Source organism: Micrasema longulum, unplaced genomic scaffold (genome assembly GCF_059751315.1).
Source record: "Micrasema longulum isolate JH-2025_06_02 unplaced genomic scaffold, ASM5975131v1 h1tg000509l, whole genome shotgun sequence".
NCBI classification, from domain to species: domain Eukaryota; kingdom Metazoa; phylum Arthropoda; class Insecta; order Trichoptera; family Brachycentridae; genus Micrasema; species Micrasema longulum.
The window spans coordinates 389,531-411,425 of NW_028277706.1; the positions used below are offsets into that span (position 1 = coordinate 389,531).

The 21,895-nt window shown below is 32.6% G+C and overlaps 2 protein-coding genes across 3 annotated transcripts in view; one reads left to right on the top strand and one right to left on the bottom strand.

The window, feature by feature from the left end:
- The window catches only part of Nadsyn (NAD synthetase), a 65,587-nt gene extending 49,408 nt beyond the window's left edge, over window positions 1–16,179 (top strand). The window contains exons 3-14 of the mRNA XM_088227544.1: window positions 3,645–3,840; window positions 5,716–5,971; window positions 7,280–7,425; window positions 8,083–8,332; window positions 8,765–8,969; window positions 9,391–9,537; window positions 10,543–10,691; window positions 11,907–12,062; window positions 13,352–13,566; window positions 13,784–14,006; window positions 14,452–14,628; window positions 14,786–16,179. Coding sequence (XP_088083670.1) covers window positions 3,695–3,840; window positions 5,716–5,971; window positions 7,280–7,425; window positions 8,083–8,332; window positions 8,765–8,969; window positions 9,391–9,537; window positions 10,543–10,691; window positions 11,907–12,062; window positions 13,352–13,566; window positions 13,784–14,006; window positions 14,452–14,628; window positions 14,786–14,965 — 2,250 coding nt within the window. The 5' untranslated portion in view covers window positions 3,645–3,694 and the 3' untranslated portion in view covers window positions 14,966–16,179. The remainder of the gene's footprint in view (window positions 1–3,644; window positions 3,841–5,715; window positions 5,972–7,279; window positions 7,426–8,082; window positions 8,333–8,764; window positions 8,970–9,390; window positions 9,538–10,542; window positions 10,692–11,906; window positions 12,063–13,351; window positions 13,567–13,783; window positions 14,007–14,451; window positions 14,629–14,785) is intronic.
- Window positions 16,180–20,212: 4,033 nt separating this feature from the next.
- LOC148280957 (uncharacterized) overlaps window positions 20,213–21,895 on the bottom strand; it is a 43,059-nt gene continuing 41,376 nt past the window's right edge. For both annotated transcript variants that reach the window (XM_088227543.1, XM_088227542.1), the window contains exon 4: window positions 20,213–21,623. In XM_088227543.1, coding sequence (XP_088083669.1) covers window positions 21,438–21,623 — 186 coding nt within the window. In that variant the 3' untranslated portion in view covers window positions 20,213–21,437. The remainder of the gene's footprint in view (window positions 21,624–21,895) is intronic.

Sequence of the window (21,895 nt, forward strand, 5' to 3'; positions counted from 1 at the left end):
GTGGGATATTTATTTATTGCACAGCGCCCTTGAGGTGATTTTCACAAAAACGGCGCTATATAAATTATCCAAATATACATATATATGTTAATCATTGTCAATTGTATCTTAAGAATAATTCATTATTATAATGTAAAAATAAATTTGAAATATGATAAATGAAATAACGGTAAATATTTTTTACAAAAGATACTTTTCCCACCAGTTTTTTGCTTTGTATTTTTACGAAATAATATTCTTCATATACTGTAGTGACATTATCTCGTTCCTTATATAGAAAAAGTATTTTGATCATTTTAAAAATATCTTATATACAATACACGGCCTTTATCTACTTAAGATAATAAACACGAAAAGTTAAGCTTATTAAATTTACCTCTTGTATAATTTTTTCTGATGATGATTGTATTTGACATTTTTCCATATCGAATTATTAAGCAGTTTTTTACGTACTTGCAATTATTATTATTTTATCTAAGAGTATATAAATAATTTTTCTTAAATACAAAATTAATGTTATCTGAGATTAATAATAATATGAAAGTAATAAAATCATGGTCCACAGTCCACTTAGCCAACCACCGTTTTTAATACGCAAATTTAGATTTTTCGGATGAAATTTTTTCAACGATTTTTTCAAAAACATGGAGCATAAAATTACAAAAACTAAATCCCACCAAAGTTTTTTTTGTTTGTTTTGTGTCTGCAAATATTTCGGTTATTGTATGGCATATGTTTAGAATTGTATCGAAAATCTGAAAATTACCAAGGTTTCTACCCAATTCGTGGGTAATTGCCTTACTTGCCTTTATTATCTATCAGACTTTCGTCGCGACCAGACGTGACGCTACGAAGCATAATGCCGCCGCCGCCGCGGTGATGAGAAAATACAAAACAGAACAGATACTCATTGTTTTATTTGTAAATACAATCCAATTAATTAAATGAGTAGATAATTATGGCTCTATATTAATTCGTTAACTATTATAATATATTAAAATGTAATTGCCTAGCTTGGAACGGGGTATGTACCCTTGTTAGCTGGGCAAAGTGAACATGGAATTGTATTTTGATAAAGAGTGTGAATAAATAAATAAAATAAATTAGTTATAATTTTAAGTACATTTTTTTAAATTTTGAAAGCTGCCAGATAATATCTCAGCTATGGTAAAGAGTTACACAAAAAAGAATATTAACTAATGTGAAATATATTTATATACTATTGATTGTGTTGTCGTTGTTGATGTTGATTAAAATAGATTTTTATGTAATAATAGTTTTTTTTATATTCTTTAATATACCTGTATAAAAACATTTTTTTTATTTTTGTTTTCTTTTTTCAGGAAACATACAGTACAATTTCATAGTTTGTAGTATACAAAATTATACTTAATTCTAATGGACCAGTGAAGTTTCCTTATTATGTTACGTGCTAAAGTTATCAATTTACTACTTTTATTATTTCAAGTAGAAAAATAATATTATAAGAGGAAAAAAACAAAGCTGAAAGTTAAACGAAAATCGCACTATTCCCTCTTTCCAATTGTTCCAAGAAGCTAAACTTTTAGACCTAAGACAAATATATTGTTTTCAATGTTTAAAATATATATTTAAGAACCAAAATTTATTTACAAGTAATTCAAATAGATCAAGTCAAAGAAGGAATCGTGTGTTAGAAATACCACATTGTAAAACGAGGCTCGCACAGAGACATGTATATTTTATAGGCCCAAAAATGTTTTATTATTTTTTTACTGATAATATTTCATTGATTCCAAACTTTAAAAATTTTCCTACTTTTAAAAAACATGCACTATCCTGGATTCAAACTAAAGATATTTTTGATTTAGAGAGATTTTTTTGTTTACTATTTTTACTATTAATATGTATTTCATTGCTATGTAATTATGCTTTATTTTTTTAATTCTCTGTTTTATCACTTATGTTTATTGTAAAAAAACAAAAAAAAAAACTATTAAATTTAAATCATTAAAAACATGCTCGAAGTAATTACAAATAAAAACCATATTTCAAATAAGGGTAAAATAGTAGGTAAGTAATATGGATGCTTTCACTTTCCGCTATGTTGTATCCCGACTCAATACAGGGCTCATGGCCCCATGAAGTTAGGAATACCTTTTTTAAAAAAATTAATATGTATCTTTGTATGAATAAATAAATAAAAAATGAAGTATGTATCTCTTTTTTACATTAATGCATTTCTTAATTTGCTATATCTCTTTTTTTTCAAAATGTTGAGGGCAACGCAATATTTGCTGTAGCTTAAATGTTACTTATAATAGTATAGGTAAAACGTGTATATTTATTTATTTATACTTTTACATTGTTTGTATTCTTTTTTTATACAGAATAATGTTCCCTCACTGGGGTGTCCCGTGCCGAGGGAAACATTTTACAAAATGTGAAACATGCCTAAGATTAGCTATTTAACAAAGTTAACATAATAATAACAATAAAAAAAACCTAATTATCATTAACATAATAAACAGTAAAAAACTAAAATAATCATAAAAAACATAACCAATTTATACAGACCAATAGAACAAATTTCATAAACAGTACACACATTTTACCTATTTGGCTTGATCCACTCATCGATCCGTGTGCAACCCACCACCACTATTCATTTCTTAATAGCAATTTTATATTATAATTTGAATTTTATATTATATACGAGTATATAATTATAATATACCAGAAGGCGCGTGGAACCAAGTTTGTATACATTGTACCGTGTCCAAAAGTCCACCCTCTACCCGACATCCTGCCTGCGCGCATGCGTGAAGTGGCCGCGTAATGTTGCCAGACCGTGAACAATATATTATAACACAAAAATAATGTAGTTTTGTGTTATGTTATGTGTTGTTTTACCACAAAAAATATTTTACTGACTGGACTGTAAAAAAAAACGGCTACTTTTATTAGGCAAACGTAATTTTTTTTATTAAATACTCATTTAGTAATTAAGTAAATTAATACCGTTTAATATTATACTAAGACTTATTAATAAAAAGCATGGTAAAACAATTCGACTACCCTGGCAATACTTACAAAATGCCCACCTAATTTTATTTAACAATCTGACAGATGGTAAAATAATTGAATTCTTAAATAATATTATTTGTGAATTCGCTTCTTAGACATGAAATGTGATCTCATCGTTTTCCCTTTTAATTCCAGTAGTATTTAAATCGGGTTGCGGTCCTGTGGCTAGTGTCTCGGACTCACGGACCAAAGGTCTGTGGTTCGAATCCCACTCTACCCCAACTGGATTCCATTTTCTAATAGTGAGTTATTTACAACTCGTTGAAAATGGCCCTCAAAATTAAATATTTGGGTAAATCATAAGAACGCAAATATTTATTTTTATAAAAAATGTATTTTGTCACTTGCGAACGACACAACACGGCATAATTGAATTTGAATCGGCAGTTGCGTGCTGAGCGGCGTCTACAGAGTACCTAATAGCCAACGCGTTAAACTACTCATTTATGTTAAACTACTCATTTATGTTACCCAGATTGATGGGCGTACGCGGTTTCTGAACTAATATAATTCTATGCGTGTATATTTATTTAAGTAAGTGCCTTATACTGATTCGAATGAATTATTACATATTTCAGTGGCACGACGGGGCATAGTCAAAGAGTCTATACCTGAGAAAAAATCCAAGATGGGCAGAAAAGTGACCGTCGCAGTCTGCACACTCAACCAATGGGCCATGGACTTCGAGGGAAACAAGAACAGAATCTTGCAGTCCATCTCTCATGCTGTGGACCTCAACGCAGCCTACAGGACTGGTCCAGAGCTTGAAGTTCCGTTAGTATTCTTAAATTATCTTCCGCATGGTTTTTTTTCATTATCTATATTATTATTATTATTGTGGATAACTTCTTTAGCGCCATTTTCGTAATAAAATACCTCAAGGGCTCTTTACATAGTGATTCTATTGTTAAATTAATTTAATTGAAGCTTTTAAATTTGTAATTTAATTAAAACTAACTGTATTACAAAATAAAGCCTTTAGAATCATTTTGAAAAAAAACAGATATACGAGGGTAAAGTCGATGGTAAATGAAATGAAATTATTAACATAGAAACAAAGAATATTTTACAATACAATGATATTTGTTCATAAAATTATAAACTCTAATAAAAAAACAGAATTTTGGAAAAAAATTGATCGGAACCAGCATGAACACGATCACAATACTAGAGAAAAGAACAAAATTAGACTTCCATTTAGGAAAAAGGCAAAGTCACAAAATTCAATTTTATTTAAAGCAATTAAAAAGTATTACGAAATGGAAAAAAATATTTATGAAGAAAAAAACATATCAAAATTTAAAATAATGGTCAAGACATATGTGATAAACAATTTATAAATTAAATATATTTGCAATGTTATTATTAGAACACACATAACAATATGTATGGTATGTGTGCCCTACTTTAAGATTTAAATAAAAAAATAAAAAAACAATTTATTTTGTTGTCACATGCTACGGATTTATTCAAATGATTTAGAGAACAAGTGGGTTTTAAGTTTTTTCCGAAACATCACTTCACTTTCACAGCCTCTTATGTTAGTCTGTTTTCAGCCATCCAGTTTCTTAGTATTTTCTCGATGCATCTATCAATTAAATTGACAAGCACACTTCTCTCGCCTGGTTTGCAGTAGTATATACAGTAGGTGTACTAAGCACGGTAAATGGGAAACATAACGTTATTTTAAATACATTTTCAATTTAATAAAGGTCTATGAAATACTGTCCAGTAAAAAAATATTTTTTGCTAATTATTAGTAGCATAAAAAAATATTTTTAAATTTGTAATTTTGAATTCCCGCAAAAACGGCCATTCCTTTGGCCATGCCCCTAATACGTCACATTCATATTTTTTTTGTTCCCGGCCATTGAAAAATGTTTAGAACATTATCACGAATCTTGACATCACAACAACCAAGGCCAAACACGTGTTTTTTTGCAACGTATTTTTATTAAATTTATTTTTTACATTTATGTATGAAAACATTTCCCCACAATATCCACATTGATTTTGAAAATACAATTAATTAATTATTCTAAATTCATTTCATATATTTTTATCGGTATTCCTAGTGTGTGATATTTCCCTATTTATTGCTAGTAAAAATATATCAATCGAAGCTAAACTGGCAGTGCACAACGGAGTTTTATTTCCAACACTTATGCATGGAAGTGAAACTTGGAGCTTGCAGAGGAAGGATGAAAGTAGAGTGAACGCTGTCGAACAATTTTTATTATTATAGTTGAATAATTAAATAGCGCCATGTTTGTGAAAATCACCTCAAAAGCGCAAGCGAAAATAAAGATTGTGTTTAAAACTGCAACTAAAATATGAAAAAAATCAAATGCAAAAATGATTTAATGATTCTTTTTTTAATGTAGGTAAATGCAAAATAAAAAGATGAAATAATTCAGTCAGATGAATCTCATCCACATCAAAAAAGGTTTGCTCTTAAACTTAAACTAATTGAATAAATAAAGAAGTTCAAACATAAACACAATGGTGGGATGTTACAAAGTGTTTTAAATGGCCATTTAAACCAGCCAATGTCAGGTTATGAGCCCTGTGAGGACTTCCATATTCCCTTCTCTAAAATGTTCTCCCTCTCTGTTGTAATATGTTAATATAATGATATTTTTTTTCCAGAGGATACAGTTGCGAAGACCACTTCCACGAGCCTGACACCTTCCTCCATAGCTGGCAGGTACTGTTGGAGGTGATGTCGGCACCGATATGTCGGGGTATTTTGGTTGACCTCGGTATGCCAATTCAACACAAGAACGTGGCTTACAACTGCAGAGTAGCTTTTTATAATGGCAGAATTCTGCTCATCCGACCTAAGATGGCCCTTTGTGAAGACGGAAATTACAGAGAAACAAGATGGTTCTCACCTTGGACTAAGGTTAGTTTATTTATTAATTTAGGATGCGGGCAACAAAATTAACGGCTCACTTAGCACAGTAATTGATAACTGAGTTTCAGTCCCAACATGTGTGGAACATCGAACTGGCAGAGAAAGCATGAAAGCAAAATGAACGCAGTTGAAATGCTATCTCTTAGACCAATGTGTGGGAAATCAATGTATGACAGGATTACGAATGATGAAATCAGGCCAGAATGCACATCTGAGATAATTGACAAGATTAACGAAGGGTTATTACGATGGTTTGGTTTTGCAGAATGAATAGATGACAAAAGAATGATAAAACATATATATATGGTGAAAATAATGATAATGTAGGACGACCAAGAAAGACGTGGCATTATCAGATAAACCAAAATCTCAAGTCTGATCGTGACAAAAGCAGTCTCAACCGAAGGGCGGAATGTGAGAGGAGCTAAGAATGTATGTCAGGAAAGACATGTGTGGCGGTTCGTTCTCTCTGCCTACCTCTACGGAAAAATTGCGTGATGGTAGTAGTAGCAGGAAATCTTTAAATTTTATGCATACATTATGCACTTTGTATTGATAATTTTTAGTAAAAGCAGTACCTATAAGATTTATTGTAGTTTATTCGCTTGTTTTGCCATAAAACACCTTTATAGGACAGCTAGAACAAAACGGTACGTAAATATACCTCCAGAATTGTGTTTCAGAATTCATTTTCTAATATTTCATATTATTAATAAGTCTGTGTACTTAACACTGGTAGATCATTCAGTCTTTCACTCAGCTTTTTCAAATGTAATACGTTTATTATCTTAAATAATAACATGTTTTATTAGATTCATGATAGCCTTCTCAAGACTGTAGGGTATTCATCTTTAAGTCCGATCTAAAAGTCATGGCATTGCGGCGTTGACTGTCTGTTTTCTACGACAATACGCCATAACTTTCGGACCCCTGTGACCCTTAACACCTTTTAGTAACCACTGCTACAAAGGGTTAATCAGTGTAACCATTTTTTTATTTTGAATAGCTTTTTATTAAGGAATCGTTTGAATCTTTATTTATTTCAACACATGTAAAGAACTTGATTTGTATCTCACAAGTTTCAAAAACCAGAAGCTTGCCGGTCATATTTAAAAATTGAGTGCTTATTGAATAATAGTGACATTTTAATTTTGAAAGATTCTCAAGTACATATAAAAAATCATATATAGTTGAATTGTCAGAAATATATGTTCATAATGCATTGAGCTTTTTGTGAAACAATATGCATGATTTATTTTAATATATTAGTAAATTTAAGTTATTATTTGACTATAGGAAAGACAAACGGAAGAATTCTATTTACCCAGGATGATTGCAACAGCAACTGGACAGACTACGGTTCCTTTCGGGGATGCTGTAATTGCTACTAAAGACACATGTATTGGTTTTGAGATTTGCGAAGAGCTGTGGAATCCACAAAGGTACCGTTTCCAATATTATTTCATATGCATTTATTTTGTTTAGCTTGTAAATTAATTTAAATTTACAAACCATTACAACACTATAATTAACGCTAATTTACCCAACCTAAATTTATCTACACAATTTGCAGATTATTAAATAATTTGTTGTGAATATCGAAGCGCTAATGGCAGCGTCGAAACACATTACAGGATTCCTACCGTGTCCCTTGAATGTAGACTCCGTCTATATATTCTCATGCCGTGTATTGACTAACTTAGCTAAATCTGTCCCTCATTTATTCTTCCAATTGTCCGGCGCTCTTTAATAGAACTTCAGACCTAAAGGAAAGCTGGGCCATGGAAGTTTTAGTATGCGGTGCTGTCAGATCATCGATTATTAGTTATTTGCTACATTGTCCTTTTCATGGTAAAGCGATTCGGGCATTTATCTACCCCGCAAGAGGTCTCGGGTTCGATTCCATCAGGAATATCAGTGGTCGACGTGAAATATTTAAAAAGGTGTTTTTACGTTGGAATACGAGTATTTCATTGTCTCTGTATTGGCTAATTGGTGTACTGATGCAGCTCCCCATAAGCAAAAAGGGGAATGATAATAATGAAATTGGTAAAAATTCATTACCGTAATTTATTTAAATTTCATATTTATTATTTTAGTCGGCACATTCCCATGGCGTTGGATGGTGTGGAGATAATATCCAATGGTTCTGGTAGCTACATGGAACTGAGGAAAGCTTATATTACAGTGGACCTGGTTAAGAGTGCCACGTTCAAGAGTGGTGGTGCGTATCTCTTCAGTAACCTGAGGGGCTGCGATGGACAGAGAGTATATTTCAATGGATGCTCATGTATCGGCATCAATGGAGAAATTGTCGGTAGAACTCAGCAGTTTTCGCTCATAGATGTTGTAAGTATTAAATTTACACCTATACATTCTTAAATGCATTAGAAAATTGTTTTTATTTTTACTTTATACATGACAAAAAGACTCGACTTATTAGCTCCATATGTATTGATGTAATATTTAGAAATCACTGTAAAAAAATAACATAGGATAGAACTCATTAGTTAAGTATATCTTGATAATGAAGCTTGTGTAGCTTTGAAACTGGTCGGTAGGAAAAAAAATATACAAGTGGTTAAAAACTAATATTTATTTTATTATATTATTTTCATCCACCAAACCATACTTTTTTAGTTAGAACATATTGATCCATTTTATCATTTAAAAAACCTTTTTTTTTAAATACTAATATTGTCTCTCGACTGTGTGAATGTCTTGTATCGTAAATGACAAAGATTTATGTGTTACTTGTATGTTAGTATTTATCATTTGTAGGAAGTGATAGCATCTACGATAGATCTCGAAGACATCAGGTCATACCGAGCGAATCTGAGGTCTAGAAGTCACATGGCAGCCTCTGCGCCTGCATTTCCTCGAGTGTTTGTCGACTTCGCCTTGTCTAGTGATAATGACATCAGTGTACCGAGCTGCCAGCCGATGGAATGGATATATCACACACCGGAAGAAGAAATAGCATTAGGTAATGACATTATATGGGACAAATTACAACATTTATTTTACAACCCGCGCCGGGTTCCGTTCCGAGAGGTACCAGCGTAAAAAAAATTGGCGTAAAATGACAAAACACAAATATAATGGAAGATATAAGGTTAGGTTCCGTGTCAAAATTGTTAAGAACAATCTAACATGTTTATTCAATACATATCCTATATATATTCAAAATAAATTATAAATGTATTTTATAAATACAGTTTAAATTAGTTTACAAAATAAATAATAATCTTTTCATAATAAATGATGATTTTTTTATAATAAAATACTAACTCACCAGTTTGTCCCTACTAAACTAAATTCTCACACTTTTTTTAAAAAAAATATCCAATTTCATTTACTTTGATTGTTGCTTCCTTTCTCGCAAAATCATATGTATTTTTTTTTAGGTCCTGCTTGTTGGCTCTGGGACTATTTGAGAAGATCGGGACAGGGAGGGTTCTTCCTCCCTTTGAGTGGTGGGGTAGATTCGGCCAGTACAGCCTGTATTGTATTTTCTATGTGTACCCAGGTGTGCGAAGCTGTGCAGAGAGGAGGTATGTATCATCCTTAAACATATTTAATATGTTAAACCGAGTTTTCTGCGCTGCTGTAATTAATTATAACCTGTTTACTTTTGATATTTTTCTCTCTGTCTGGGCGGATAGACTGTTCTATGTGTGAAATAGAACCAGAATCCTGGACATGTGCTTTCTACTTGATGGCTGATCTTAAGTAAAAATATATAATAAGAGAATCGAGTGGAGATAAGACTGCCTCGTATTGCAGTGGTTGGCGCGTGTGCTACTATGCTTGAGATCCCGGGTTCGATTTCTGGGAAGGTCAACATAAATTATCATTTAAAAAGGTGGTTCTACACTGCAATATGATGACTGAATGACTTGAAGCTATTTTTGAGGGTTAAAACTTTGGATGATTTTCGTACTCTCCAGGCGGATATAATAAACATATCTGAATGGGGAGGATGAAATAAATTATTGTTCAATATTTCAAAATGTTTAGTTATGTCTTTCACCAGGGCCCACAAAGCGCTTTTTTCCGCTATAGAATGAATGACTAGAATCTTATGCGGACTTTGAACGTTAAAGATCTAGGCATCACTTTTGTGCTTTCCCTGACATTTCATGATACTTTGAGTAAAAGTAAATATGCCATCGGCTTATAGAGTCACCAGTCAGCTACAGTTTACAGCGATATAACGGGCCGTAGGTATTCAGGTTGAAAATTGCAAGCGCAAGCCGAAACTGTCGGTTACACATTTACATTTGTTATTAAACTAAAAACCAAACCAAAAATTTGGAACGCCTTTGTTCTATGTTAGTGATGTTCTATAATAGAGCTAAAGGGGTTCTCTTCAAGTGGGAGCAAGTTATTACTCTAAGGTTGTATAAATTATGGAACAATTCTCCAAAGCATTTATTCTATGAATACCTGTGAAATTATAATACATGAGTCTTGTTTTACGCATAATTGAATGCTATCAATCTGATTTCTATTACTTGGAAATTTTCTTAAATTTATTTTGCCTTTTTGTATTTCAGAAAGCCAAGTTCTCGCAGATATCCGGAAGATCATGTGTCAGTCAGACTACACTCCGTCAGACCCTATGGAGCTGTGTAACAGGCTTCTCGTAACATGCTATATGGGGACTGAGAACTCTAGTCAGGAAACAAAACAAAGAGCCATGCAGGCGAGTGCCACTTGATTCTAGAATCTGACAAAACCTCATTGGTCAATTATGATGACTCAAATTAAAACATCTAACTAGAAAAACCATCTACTGTAGCAGTCCATTTACTGTCTTGTAGAACAGCATTGTTGCATTAATTGAACGTCATTCATTCATCTCAGAAAGCAATTTTGAATTGAATTTTTTTTTTTTTTGCAGGAGGCCCAATTATAGTGGTGAATTACATCACAGAACACCCGGGCTTGAGAAAAATCACATTTTAGTTTTTGTGTTCTCACCGGGAATCGAACCCGGAACCTTCCGTGCGTGAGTCAAGCGTCTTGACCACTACACCACGGAGGCTGCCATTGGGTACATTAAGGTTGATTCTATGTTCTGTTAAAAACAGCCAGATCGCTTTCATTAAAAAAACAGTATTAATCACCTTCCGAAAATGGTGTCGATGACAAAAACGGCATTTCTCAATTTGCAGAAAACACCCACAGCACTAGAAAAATCTTACGGTACTTAAAAATCATTGAAACTGGTCGAATACATCTTGTTTTTAATTTAAAAAAAAAACTAATGTATTCATTGTTTATCATTTGTTAAAGTCAAAAACATTTATTTATTTATTTGACACTTTATATACATATACAATAAATATACATATAAGGGCGGGCATATTGCCTTAAGGCAATTTCTTCCTACCTACCCAAACCGTTCAGTTTGAGAAAATTATAAATACATGGACGTATTGAATCTTACAATTTTATACAAAAATTAAAAGCAAAGATTAACAAAAATAAATATACATTAAAAAAAATTAACACTATACTATGAAGAGAGGAGAGGGTATGGGAAGGAAAGAAGAAGGATAAAGGAACAATTTAAATATTTAGATAGTGACATTTCAATCTTGACTTAAATGTAAATAAAGAAGGGGCGTCTCTAACATTAGTGGGTAGATTATTCCACAATCAAGCGGCTACTACTGTGAAAGAGGAGGCAAGAAAATTAGAGCGATGACAACATTCCAACTGTTGTGTAGATTTGTTTATTGACTTTTTTCACAAAAGCGCTATTATCTCAGTTTCACTTTTCTATGCCTGGCTGCTTTTTGCATAGCTACATTTAATTATAAATTTTATTTTTGCTGCATTTAATTTTTGATGGTATGCTCGACTCGACGGTTATTATTTAAAAAAAATTAAAATGTGAAATTGTGTTTTACAGTTATCTAGTCAAATTGGTAGTTACCACTTCTCAGTTGCCATTGATGTTGCTGTAAGTGCTGTGTTGGGTATATTTACTTCTGTTACTGGTTTGATACCCAAATTCCGCACGACGGGAGGCTGTCCAAGGCAGAATCTTGCCCTGCAAAATATTCAAGTAAGTTGACCACAACAAAAATATTTTACAGAATCAAACTTGATTCGTGTTCTCTTTTTAGAATTTCTTTTTTACCAATACATAAAAATATATAACCCCGATCTGCACATTATGTAAGGCTGAGATAAGCATTATCGACAAAATTAATAAAGGAGCTCTGCGCTGGTTAGGACATGTAGAGCAAATGGACAGCGAAAGAACAGCTCAGAGTTTTTACAATGCGAATGTTGATGGATGCAGGAATAGAGGAAGACCGAGAAAGACATTGCATGACCAAATCCAACAAATACTTGAAGATGGGCATGTCAAAAGTCGGAATAATCTGCGCGCGTGCATGAGAAGATGTACGAATGTAGAGGAAGCGAGATCTGTATGCAAAGATAGAGTGATCTGGTGTTCTATCCTCTCAAATGGCGTGATGGTTTGTTGTTGTTGTTGTTTATTACCCCAAAGTATTATTAGTTTTTTGATTCCCGTTAAGGTGCTATATTTAACTAATTGTTTGATTGTTTCTACATACTGAGAAATTATTGAATGCCTGCATATTGTGAAAGTTTCTCATAGTGTTCTTTATTCACTATGTGTGAAAACCTTGGCCTGTGGGTCCTTATTTACTCCAGGCCCAAGTGATCACAGTTTGAGGTTCGATAAATACTTTGATAATAATGAAACTCTGATACTTCTTATTACAATATATTATTCAGATTTCAATAAGATTTAATATAATCTCAAGGACTAACTAACTAAAAAGGCAAAACCCGAGGGATTCCGGCCGCACCGTGCCTATTAATATTATTATTTATATGTATTAATTACTCTAGCCAATATATATTATTATTCTAGTGTCCATACACTAACATAATGATGCGTAAAAACTATGCTATGAAATCAATCATTTTCTACACAGGGAGATAACCAAATTTAAAAGCTTTTTCATTTCGACTGTTGTCATTTTAATTTTTATATCTTAATTTGTCAACACATTCGCGGTTATGGCGGCTATAGCTGTCAAAATCGTGTCTTTCATTTCAAAATCCATTGGTAGTGAAAAGAGGTAGAAGGAGATATTGTTTCCCTGCAAAAACAGTCAGCAACAAAAGTGTCGCAGTATGTTAGCCAAATAAGGTTTTCTTCAAACCTTCACCTACGGGCCAATCGGAAGTGAAATATACTCTAAAAAATAAGAAAGGTTTAATATGTGTCCATATGAGTAGATCCTATGAGAAAAAAGTGCCCGCCAATGTGTTAATGATTTCTTTATGTAATATGTTCACTGATGTCTGTTTTAGGCCCGTTTACGTATGGTGTTATCGTACCTGTTTGCTCAACTAATGTTGTGGGTTCGTGGTCGGCCTGGTGGGTTATTGGTACTGGGTTCTGCCAATGTAGACGAAGCACTCAGAGGATATATGACCAAGTACGACTGCTCTAGTGCAGACATTAACCCTATTGGAGGAATATCTAAGACTGATCTTAAAGCATTTCTAAACTACGCTAAAAGCAGGTTGGCCATTGTAACAGTAAATAAATTGAAATAAATATAGTAAAAATAAATGATTCTGTTTCGGTAGCCCCTGTGGTGTAATGGCTGAGGCACTCGCCTCGCGCATAGGGATTCCAGGTTTGATTCCTTGTTAGATCATAGTTATTATACGAGTGTTTTATTTTTGTGTTGTTATTCTATCTGCCAATAAAAATTATACTTAAATGTCTCTTTCTAGATTCTTTTTGCCAGCTATATCGGAGATAATGCAAGCTCCTCCAACAGCCGAACTGGAGCCTCTGTCAGGTGGACAAATAGCCCAAACGGATGAGCAAGACATGGGGATGACATACGCTGAACTATCTCACTTTGGGAGACTGCGTAAGATGGAACACTGTGGTCCGTACAGCATGTTCTGTAAGCTGGTACATGCGTGGTCTGATAAATGCACTCCTCAGGAGGTAATTTGACTATGATTTTTACCAATCTTAAAAATATTGTGTTTTTTAAATTTTCGGTGGTATAAATAAATTTGAAATTGCTCAATTAACATTTCAACGTTTCCATTCATTTTGGGTTTCTGAGTTTACTTCCGTTCTGTTTTTTAATTCAAAGAAAGATTTTCCTATTTTGAAAAACAAAAATTAAAAAATTTTCATTTTCCATTATATATTTTAATATGTATACAGCTTTTTTCATTTAATTTATAATTTGTAGTACTAAGTAACGGCTTAACTTTAATTTTATTTGGTATGTTTTGGAAAAGGCAAATGAAATATGTTAATTAATAAACGGAAATTTTATCCCTATTCAAATGACTGTGGTTTTGTCTTTTCATTTTTGATGAACATTGTAAGACTTGGTATTGTGTTATTTTCTACATACATATAATCTGATATTTTCCAGGTTGCAGTCAAAGTAAAACACTTCTTCCGTTGCTACGCAATCAACAGACATAAGATGACTGTGTTAACACCAGCTTATCACGCAGAGTCCTATAGCCCCGATGATAACAGATTTGACCATCGTCCATTCCTCTATATTGTACATTGGACGTGGCAATTTAGGGTCATTGATAATGCGGTATGTAAATGAAACATTGTAAAGTGCATAAATATGTATCTTCATTCAGTCAAAAGCCATCTAACACAATGGTGATATTGTCATAAAAGTATTTTGGCGAGTAATGTGTTATTAAATTGATTAATATACATATTCTGTTTTTTTTTTTTTACTGTAGGTTGCAATGTTAACAAAAGATAAGAAAGCTCCTCTTCGTGAACCAGATAAAACCGGAAACCAGGCTACATCATCTCCGGTATTGAGCAAAGTGTCCAATACCAGTATTGCAAATCTCAATAACGCTTCTGGAGTAACCGTTTCATACGCGAAGAATGACAGGAAGGGAGTACTTATTTAACAATTAAGGAATAATTTTTGAACTTATATTTTTTATTCCTGTTGTTATTAGCTCTGATTAATTATCTGCTCGCAATGGTTGTCACCTGATTTTTATATTTTTTATGACACAAGGAACTGGCAAACATGAGTGGAATTAAAATCAACAGGACAAGTTCAATATTATTCTTTATTGAATCGGCATTAACATTGTGAAATTACATAATTAAAGGTCTCTACACACGTAACGATAGCCCATAATGATAAAACTGTGCAGTTTTATCTAACGAAAAAAAAACTGCAACAATTTGTCATACGCGTGTTCGATAAAATTGCGCAGTTCAAACTGCACAGTTTGATCGTTATGGTTTATCGTTATGTGTGTAGCGACCTCAATTTTATCAAACAAAATACTTTGTTATGAGACCACTTGAACTTATCTTGAAGCACTACGAATATAGGTTCGGAAAGCACAGATCTTTCCATTTACATTAGTATGTAGAGTTCAATTTTGTTTACCAGCTGCTTGTAATTTACGTATGTGTATAAGGTAATGAATAAATAGTATAATGCAGCCAATGTAAGGGGGTTGATTGATATGCTACACCCCCAATCTATTTGAAGTGGATGAGAAAAAGTTTTTGTACCGTATTCCTAGTAGAACATTTGTCTGACCCCTTTTTTTTTCGGAAGGGAAAATCCATCATGGACACCCAAGTTGGGTAGTACCGGACTCATACTGGCTAAAATCTATTCCCCCCCTTCTTCTGTAACAGCAGTGTTCCCATCAGGTGTTTTAGGTTTAGGCCTTCCAAGCTTTTTTATCGTCGTCGGCTCGAAGCAGGTTAGGGGTGGAGTATATCAATCAGCCCCCGTATGTATTACAAGTTAAGAACAAATTTTGTTACTCTTTTGTTATTTTGCTAGAATATTTTATAATTTTATGTCCTTTTGCTCAATTTTTACTTTATAATGTGCTCTCTGTTGTGCATACTAGGTATCTGTTAATGGTGCTTTATTCCAAAACTTGCTGCACTTTAGTGCTAGTTTTAAAAATATATTGTATCGAACAAAATAAATGTAAAACACACTTGCCTTGATAAACTAAGTTAACTAGTTATGTGTATAAACGAGTCCAAATGTATAAGGTACTCGTATTTATAAATTGAACGAATAAACCATGAATATGTTTATTGGTTTGATTGGGACTATATTACATAATATTTTTTAATTAAAGATTTTCTTTTTTTATATACACTAAAAATACTTGAATGTTTTTATAAAATACTGTTGAACAGTGGACAAGCTGTGTAGAAATCCCCCGTCCTAGAGAAAGAAAATTTAGCGAATGGACTGTATTGTTAAAGGGAAGGTTGCGCAACTCCGCTAACCCGTTGGTGCCCAGAGGCGTGGCGCGGTGCTGGAACCTTTGTCTAAAGCTGGCGGTCGTGCGATGCTGGCACAGCTTGCTTGAGTTGAGCTGGCGGTGTTGGATGCTGGCGCAGCTCGGTTGTTGATAGTTCTGTTGGGAGCACTTTACTTGTTTGACATTAGTTTGGTACCAGATTTCATGTGTTTTGACAGGCACTAATGCGTTATTATTGTTGCATGGAGTTGCACCAGGAAAAGTGGGACGGGTATGGATAGATATTTTTTGTTGTTGAGAGTTGGTCCGCACAATTACACTGTATTTTTTGTCTATTTTTAAAGTTTAATAAATTTGAAACAGCGGAATTTCCACAATGTACCTAGATTCTGTGCAAAAAATATGTGAAATGACCTAAAGTAAATCTTTTGATAAGATTTTTTAATGTTTAAGAATTTGCAAGGGTGTAATGTCAGTTTTTGCTACAGTATTCACCGAAGTAATGTGAAAATGTAATTAAGATTTCTTTACAATAAGTACAATAAATTGGTTGGTTGGATGAAATTTCTAAATAGCAACAAACCGATCATTAGTTTTATGCATTTAAAATAAATGTATTCTGTTTTATATTTTTGGATTTTATTCATTTATATAATACATACCTATATTTTAAATGCTTTATGGTCAAGGAACCAATCAATTAAGACCACTGTTCACACTGTTGTAATTCTCACTGGTTTACGTATACATACATACATATATAGTATTTTATTTTTATTATTCAAAAGATGTATACGACATAATTGAACTTCCATGAGTTTGCAAACTTATTCTCGGACAGTTACAATTGATTAGAATAAGACATAATTAAATATAGATAAGTCTAGTATACAATTCAGTTTAAACAAATTATATTGTGGACAAATCACAGAAACATTTAAGGACAAATTAACATAATATTACACTAACACAAGTCAAGGGTTATAGAGGAACAGTTTCAGAAATGATTTGTCAGTGGGACATGATTATTATTTTTCGACTGGATAGACGTTGATTTAGAATGAATAGGTGGAAGGTTATATTGAGTAGTAGTTACACTGTTGATTTTAAGTGCTAGATTCGAGTTCAATTTATTTTCTAATATTGCAGCAAAGTGTTGGTCAGGTCGTTTGTGGGTAGAATACTAAATGGGATAATATTTGTAGTAGAGTATATTTATTTTATGTGTTGGAAAACGTAATACATTTCTCATTGCTTTATTTTGTATGACCCGTATCTCCGCATTCATCTTTTTTGTCACAAATATACAGACACAGGAAAAATAGAATAGATGAGAATAAAACATGGCGAAATATACCGCCCTAAGTAGAATTATTGGAAGCATATCCTGAAGCCTACACATAATTCCAGCAATTGGCACAATCTTAGATTTAACAATACCAAACTGATTATTCCAGGTTAGTTTGGAAACATTTTGTAAAAGTTTTTTTCTAGTTGATCTGAGCCGATTGTAATATTTAAGGTTGATGCTTATTTTATTTACAAATACTACATAATGCGATTTTTTGCATGTAAAGTGAGTTTATTGATTTTTATGTCGTTAATTAAGAAATATTTCGTTCCATTTGGTTTTGTAAATCCTGTCTAGTATGAAGAAACTTAATCAGTATGGCACCGACGGAGACGAGACGATAATACAAGAACGAGTAACCGAAAATAATGAAATGTCCCAAATAATCATATTTAGAAAAGAAGTATTACGTAAGTAAAGTAAACTAGAACACATTAAATTTTTGGTACTCTTTGTCTAAAATTTTGGCCTTGTATTCAGAAAACAGAAAATCTTGTGTTGAATTGGAAGTTGAATGTAGTGAAATGGGTAATATTACTTGTGGTGTCCCACAAGGATCGATTCTTGGCCTACTATTTTTTCTGATATAAGGACCTATCGAGCTGTGAATTCATGGGAATATGCTGATGATACAATTATTTATTTCCACAGTACAAAGCATGCTTGGTCTAGATAAAAACTAGTTTTTTTTGGTAAAGCAGTTAAAACAGATAAGGTTTGCAGTATTTGTATGATTAGGCTTAAGATAAATAACTAAAAAATAGTGGTTACAAACTAAGTTATTTTATTTTTAAATAAAATAATTTCAACGAGTGGAGAGCGTAGAAAACTTAAGCGCTTAAAAATTTGAGAGACTTCGAGTGGTCGAAACTAAATTGTTAGTTGAGGAAAAGCGTCTAGTAGACGGAAAGTGGTGATTTTTAGAGATTTTTCGGATTTCTAGAGATTTTTGAGGGATTTTCTGAGAAAATAGGCATCTAAAGAGTTTTTCGGACCTGTCACGATTTCACTTAGAAGTTTTCAGAGAACTACTAATTTTCATAAATCACTTTCAAAAAAATAAAACTTAAGACAGAATGTCTGCACTATCCAAATGATTTGTAATGACTGACTCTTATTCCTTTTGAGAACCAAGTAGAAATAGAGTATCGTCGATATGGAATATTGAATGATTCCAGTCGTGGGAGCTTCTTTGCTCTGAGACATCCACATGCCACAGTGTTTGGCTTGCAACTTGCTTTAACTTGCGATTCATAATGTAGATTATTATGTGTTGCATAACACAGGTATAATTTTTAGTGTGCATGCTTTAAAAGTGCAACCAACTGATTGTTGTAAAAAAAATGTTCTATGAAGTACCTTCGAAATGTATCAAAAATAAAAATTGTGTCTGTTGCAAGGTAAGAGACAGTGTTGAAAGATTATATAAATATGTCATTTATAAAACAATGTTTGAGTATGTCCAAATGCTTGCAGACTGGCTGGATTTCCTCCCTAGGGAGTTATTCTTATTTAAATTTATTTCAACAGAGAGGGAAAACATTTTTGAGAAGGGAACATGGAAGTCTAGGCACCACTTAAACCAGCCAATGACAGGTCATAAGCCCTGTAAATGTCTAGACTTCCATATTCCCTTCTCAAAAATGTTTTTCCTCTGTTGAAATAAATTTAAATGTCACTTATGTTTTACAGATGTTTTGACTGAAGAAAAATGTTTTAAATAAGCACTCAATAGCCAGCCGCAAGGTTACGCTCCAAATTAGTTCTACAACTAATAGTTGGGGCCGTTATGAAGGATGACTTTCTCAGCGAGTAGATCTGTCGTACTGTTTTTCTCCAGAAATCTCGCTCACTATTTGTCCTACGTTTATGGTATGATCAGGGAACATGCAATAAGAGTTAAAAAACTACATGAAAAGACCACTTTAGCCAAAATTGTAGACCGACGATATGTATGTACATGGGATAAGGCTGGAGCATAAAAATGATGAAATAAAGAAAAGCGCATATAATATTTGTTGATAATTTATTGGTTATTCGACACGTTAAAATTGTTCACATAAATGGAGGACATTGTAACGTTTATATAAAAAGATGTCTTAATCTATTTAAAGTAAGTAAATGCTCATCATAAATAGAATGCAATAGAATACTGAGTACATGTTGGATGAGAACGAAATGAATGATGTTGACTGGCATAAAAATGATTTCAATATATTTAATTCAATTACATTCATCTTTAAATCAGTCTATTTTATTTCTCTAAAGCTCTGTACGTTTCTGCGATCGCCTTCTCGGGTTCCATCGACTCCTGGATTACCAAAGGTCACACTACTTTATGTCTATTAAATGCTCTCCCATACTCGTCCCAACTGGTTGTTCTTTTTGTTGAAATACATTGTCTGTAACTTTTGTCTTTTTATATTCAAACTGAATAAGTTTGTATCTATATCTATAGAAGGTACTTAGCTTTAAAATGTTAAATCTTTATTGTAAAACTTATAATTATATTTAAATAAATATTTACATGTGATTGCGTATAATTTATTTAATTTTCTTTTTCAACAGAGAAATTTTATTCCTTAGGAAGATACAATTGCGGAAGCGCATTTATATTTTATAAAAATATTTTCATTTTCATCCCAAAATTTTATACTAAAAAATAATAAAATTTGATATCACAAGTTTATAAGTGTAGGTAGGTAGAGGAATACCGACATCACAAAACCGTTTACATATTTCTTTTATCTTATATATTGTGTTTAGTTTAGTGTACCTCTGTTGGAAGATAAAATCTCTCGGAGATTCACCATTGGCTGAATCTTCAGTCAAGATCGGAGGAATGAGACACCCACAGTCAAAATTGTATAAAGTTGAAAGTCGATACATTATTATCTAGTTATAATGGAAGAGACAAAATACTTTTCATCCGTTCCATAATTATCAATTCTTAATCAACATAGTACATTCGTATTACTGAAAGGGCAGCATATAATATCAATTTTAACATAATACATACTTATGGAAAAACAATAGTAAAAAAAACAGTCTTCAAAATATATTAAACCTAAGCGTATAACAAAATAATAATAAGATATAAAATGTTACGAATTAAAACTGTTCAAATAAATAATTGAAGCTGCCTGCTTATGCTGAGAAAGAATTAATAAATGATTGCATTATAACATATTCAACATATTATAAAATAAAATAACATCTTCAGTAAATTTATCCAAATATCTATAATTAACTATTCATTATACCTAAAGCTTATGTAGTTAACCCCAGAGACCAACACCAGATTGCACAAATAACCCGATACTTTGATTTTTGTTTGTTTGCAGTCATGCCAAGGATTTGGCTTGTTTGTCCATTTATATCACCCAATCGACTACAAATCAGACCGTCTATTGTAAATCACGTAACAGATTTTACTGAGGGACATTAAATTAATTAACCTATTGGAAATATCACTCGATGTTATAAAATAAACAAACAAATAACTTAAAAGCGTAATAGTTTAGTAGGCAAAATACAGTTTAGTCCAATAGGGTGCCTTTGAATGATTTAAAATGAGCCAAACAAACGATGAGATGTTATTTGGACAATTACATGACATGCTGCGTGACTATAATAAGGCCGGTATGAAACATCCAACAATAGTTGTAGGGGCACCATTTCTCCCACTGACCGTTAATACTAGCGTTTTCAATAAATAATCTTGATCTATCTGTCTAATGTTGGATGTATCATAACGAGCGTGTCTCCTTTTCCTCGCTAGTTGTGAACTGGCATGGGAAAGGAACCCAACAAGTTGTTGGCGAACGTCGAGTTGGTGAACTTGAAGTGTCGCTTGTCGTAGAACTTCAGGAGCGCCGGTGAATATGGGTGCTTGTCCTTAAGGTGGATGTAATGGACTTCGGGTTCATTCGTTGTGTGGCCGCATTCTTCACACACGTACATCTGGAGAAATAAAAAAGCAATCAGATAACAAATTTAACCATTTTCATAATAGAAACTATAGTTTTTAATTAAAATCTGGTGGTCATAAATAAATATACTTTTATAAATGCATAGGATTGAGACAAATGAATTAATTGTATCAAAGCATAAAAATCCTAAAATACTTTTTTATTGTATATAGAATTAAGAGAATATTACAATAAAAACAAATATATCTACAGAATATGGAGAGTGTTATTGATTGAAAATTGATCAATCCAAAATGAAAGGTT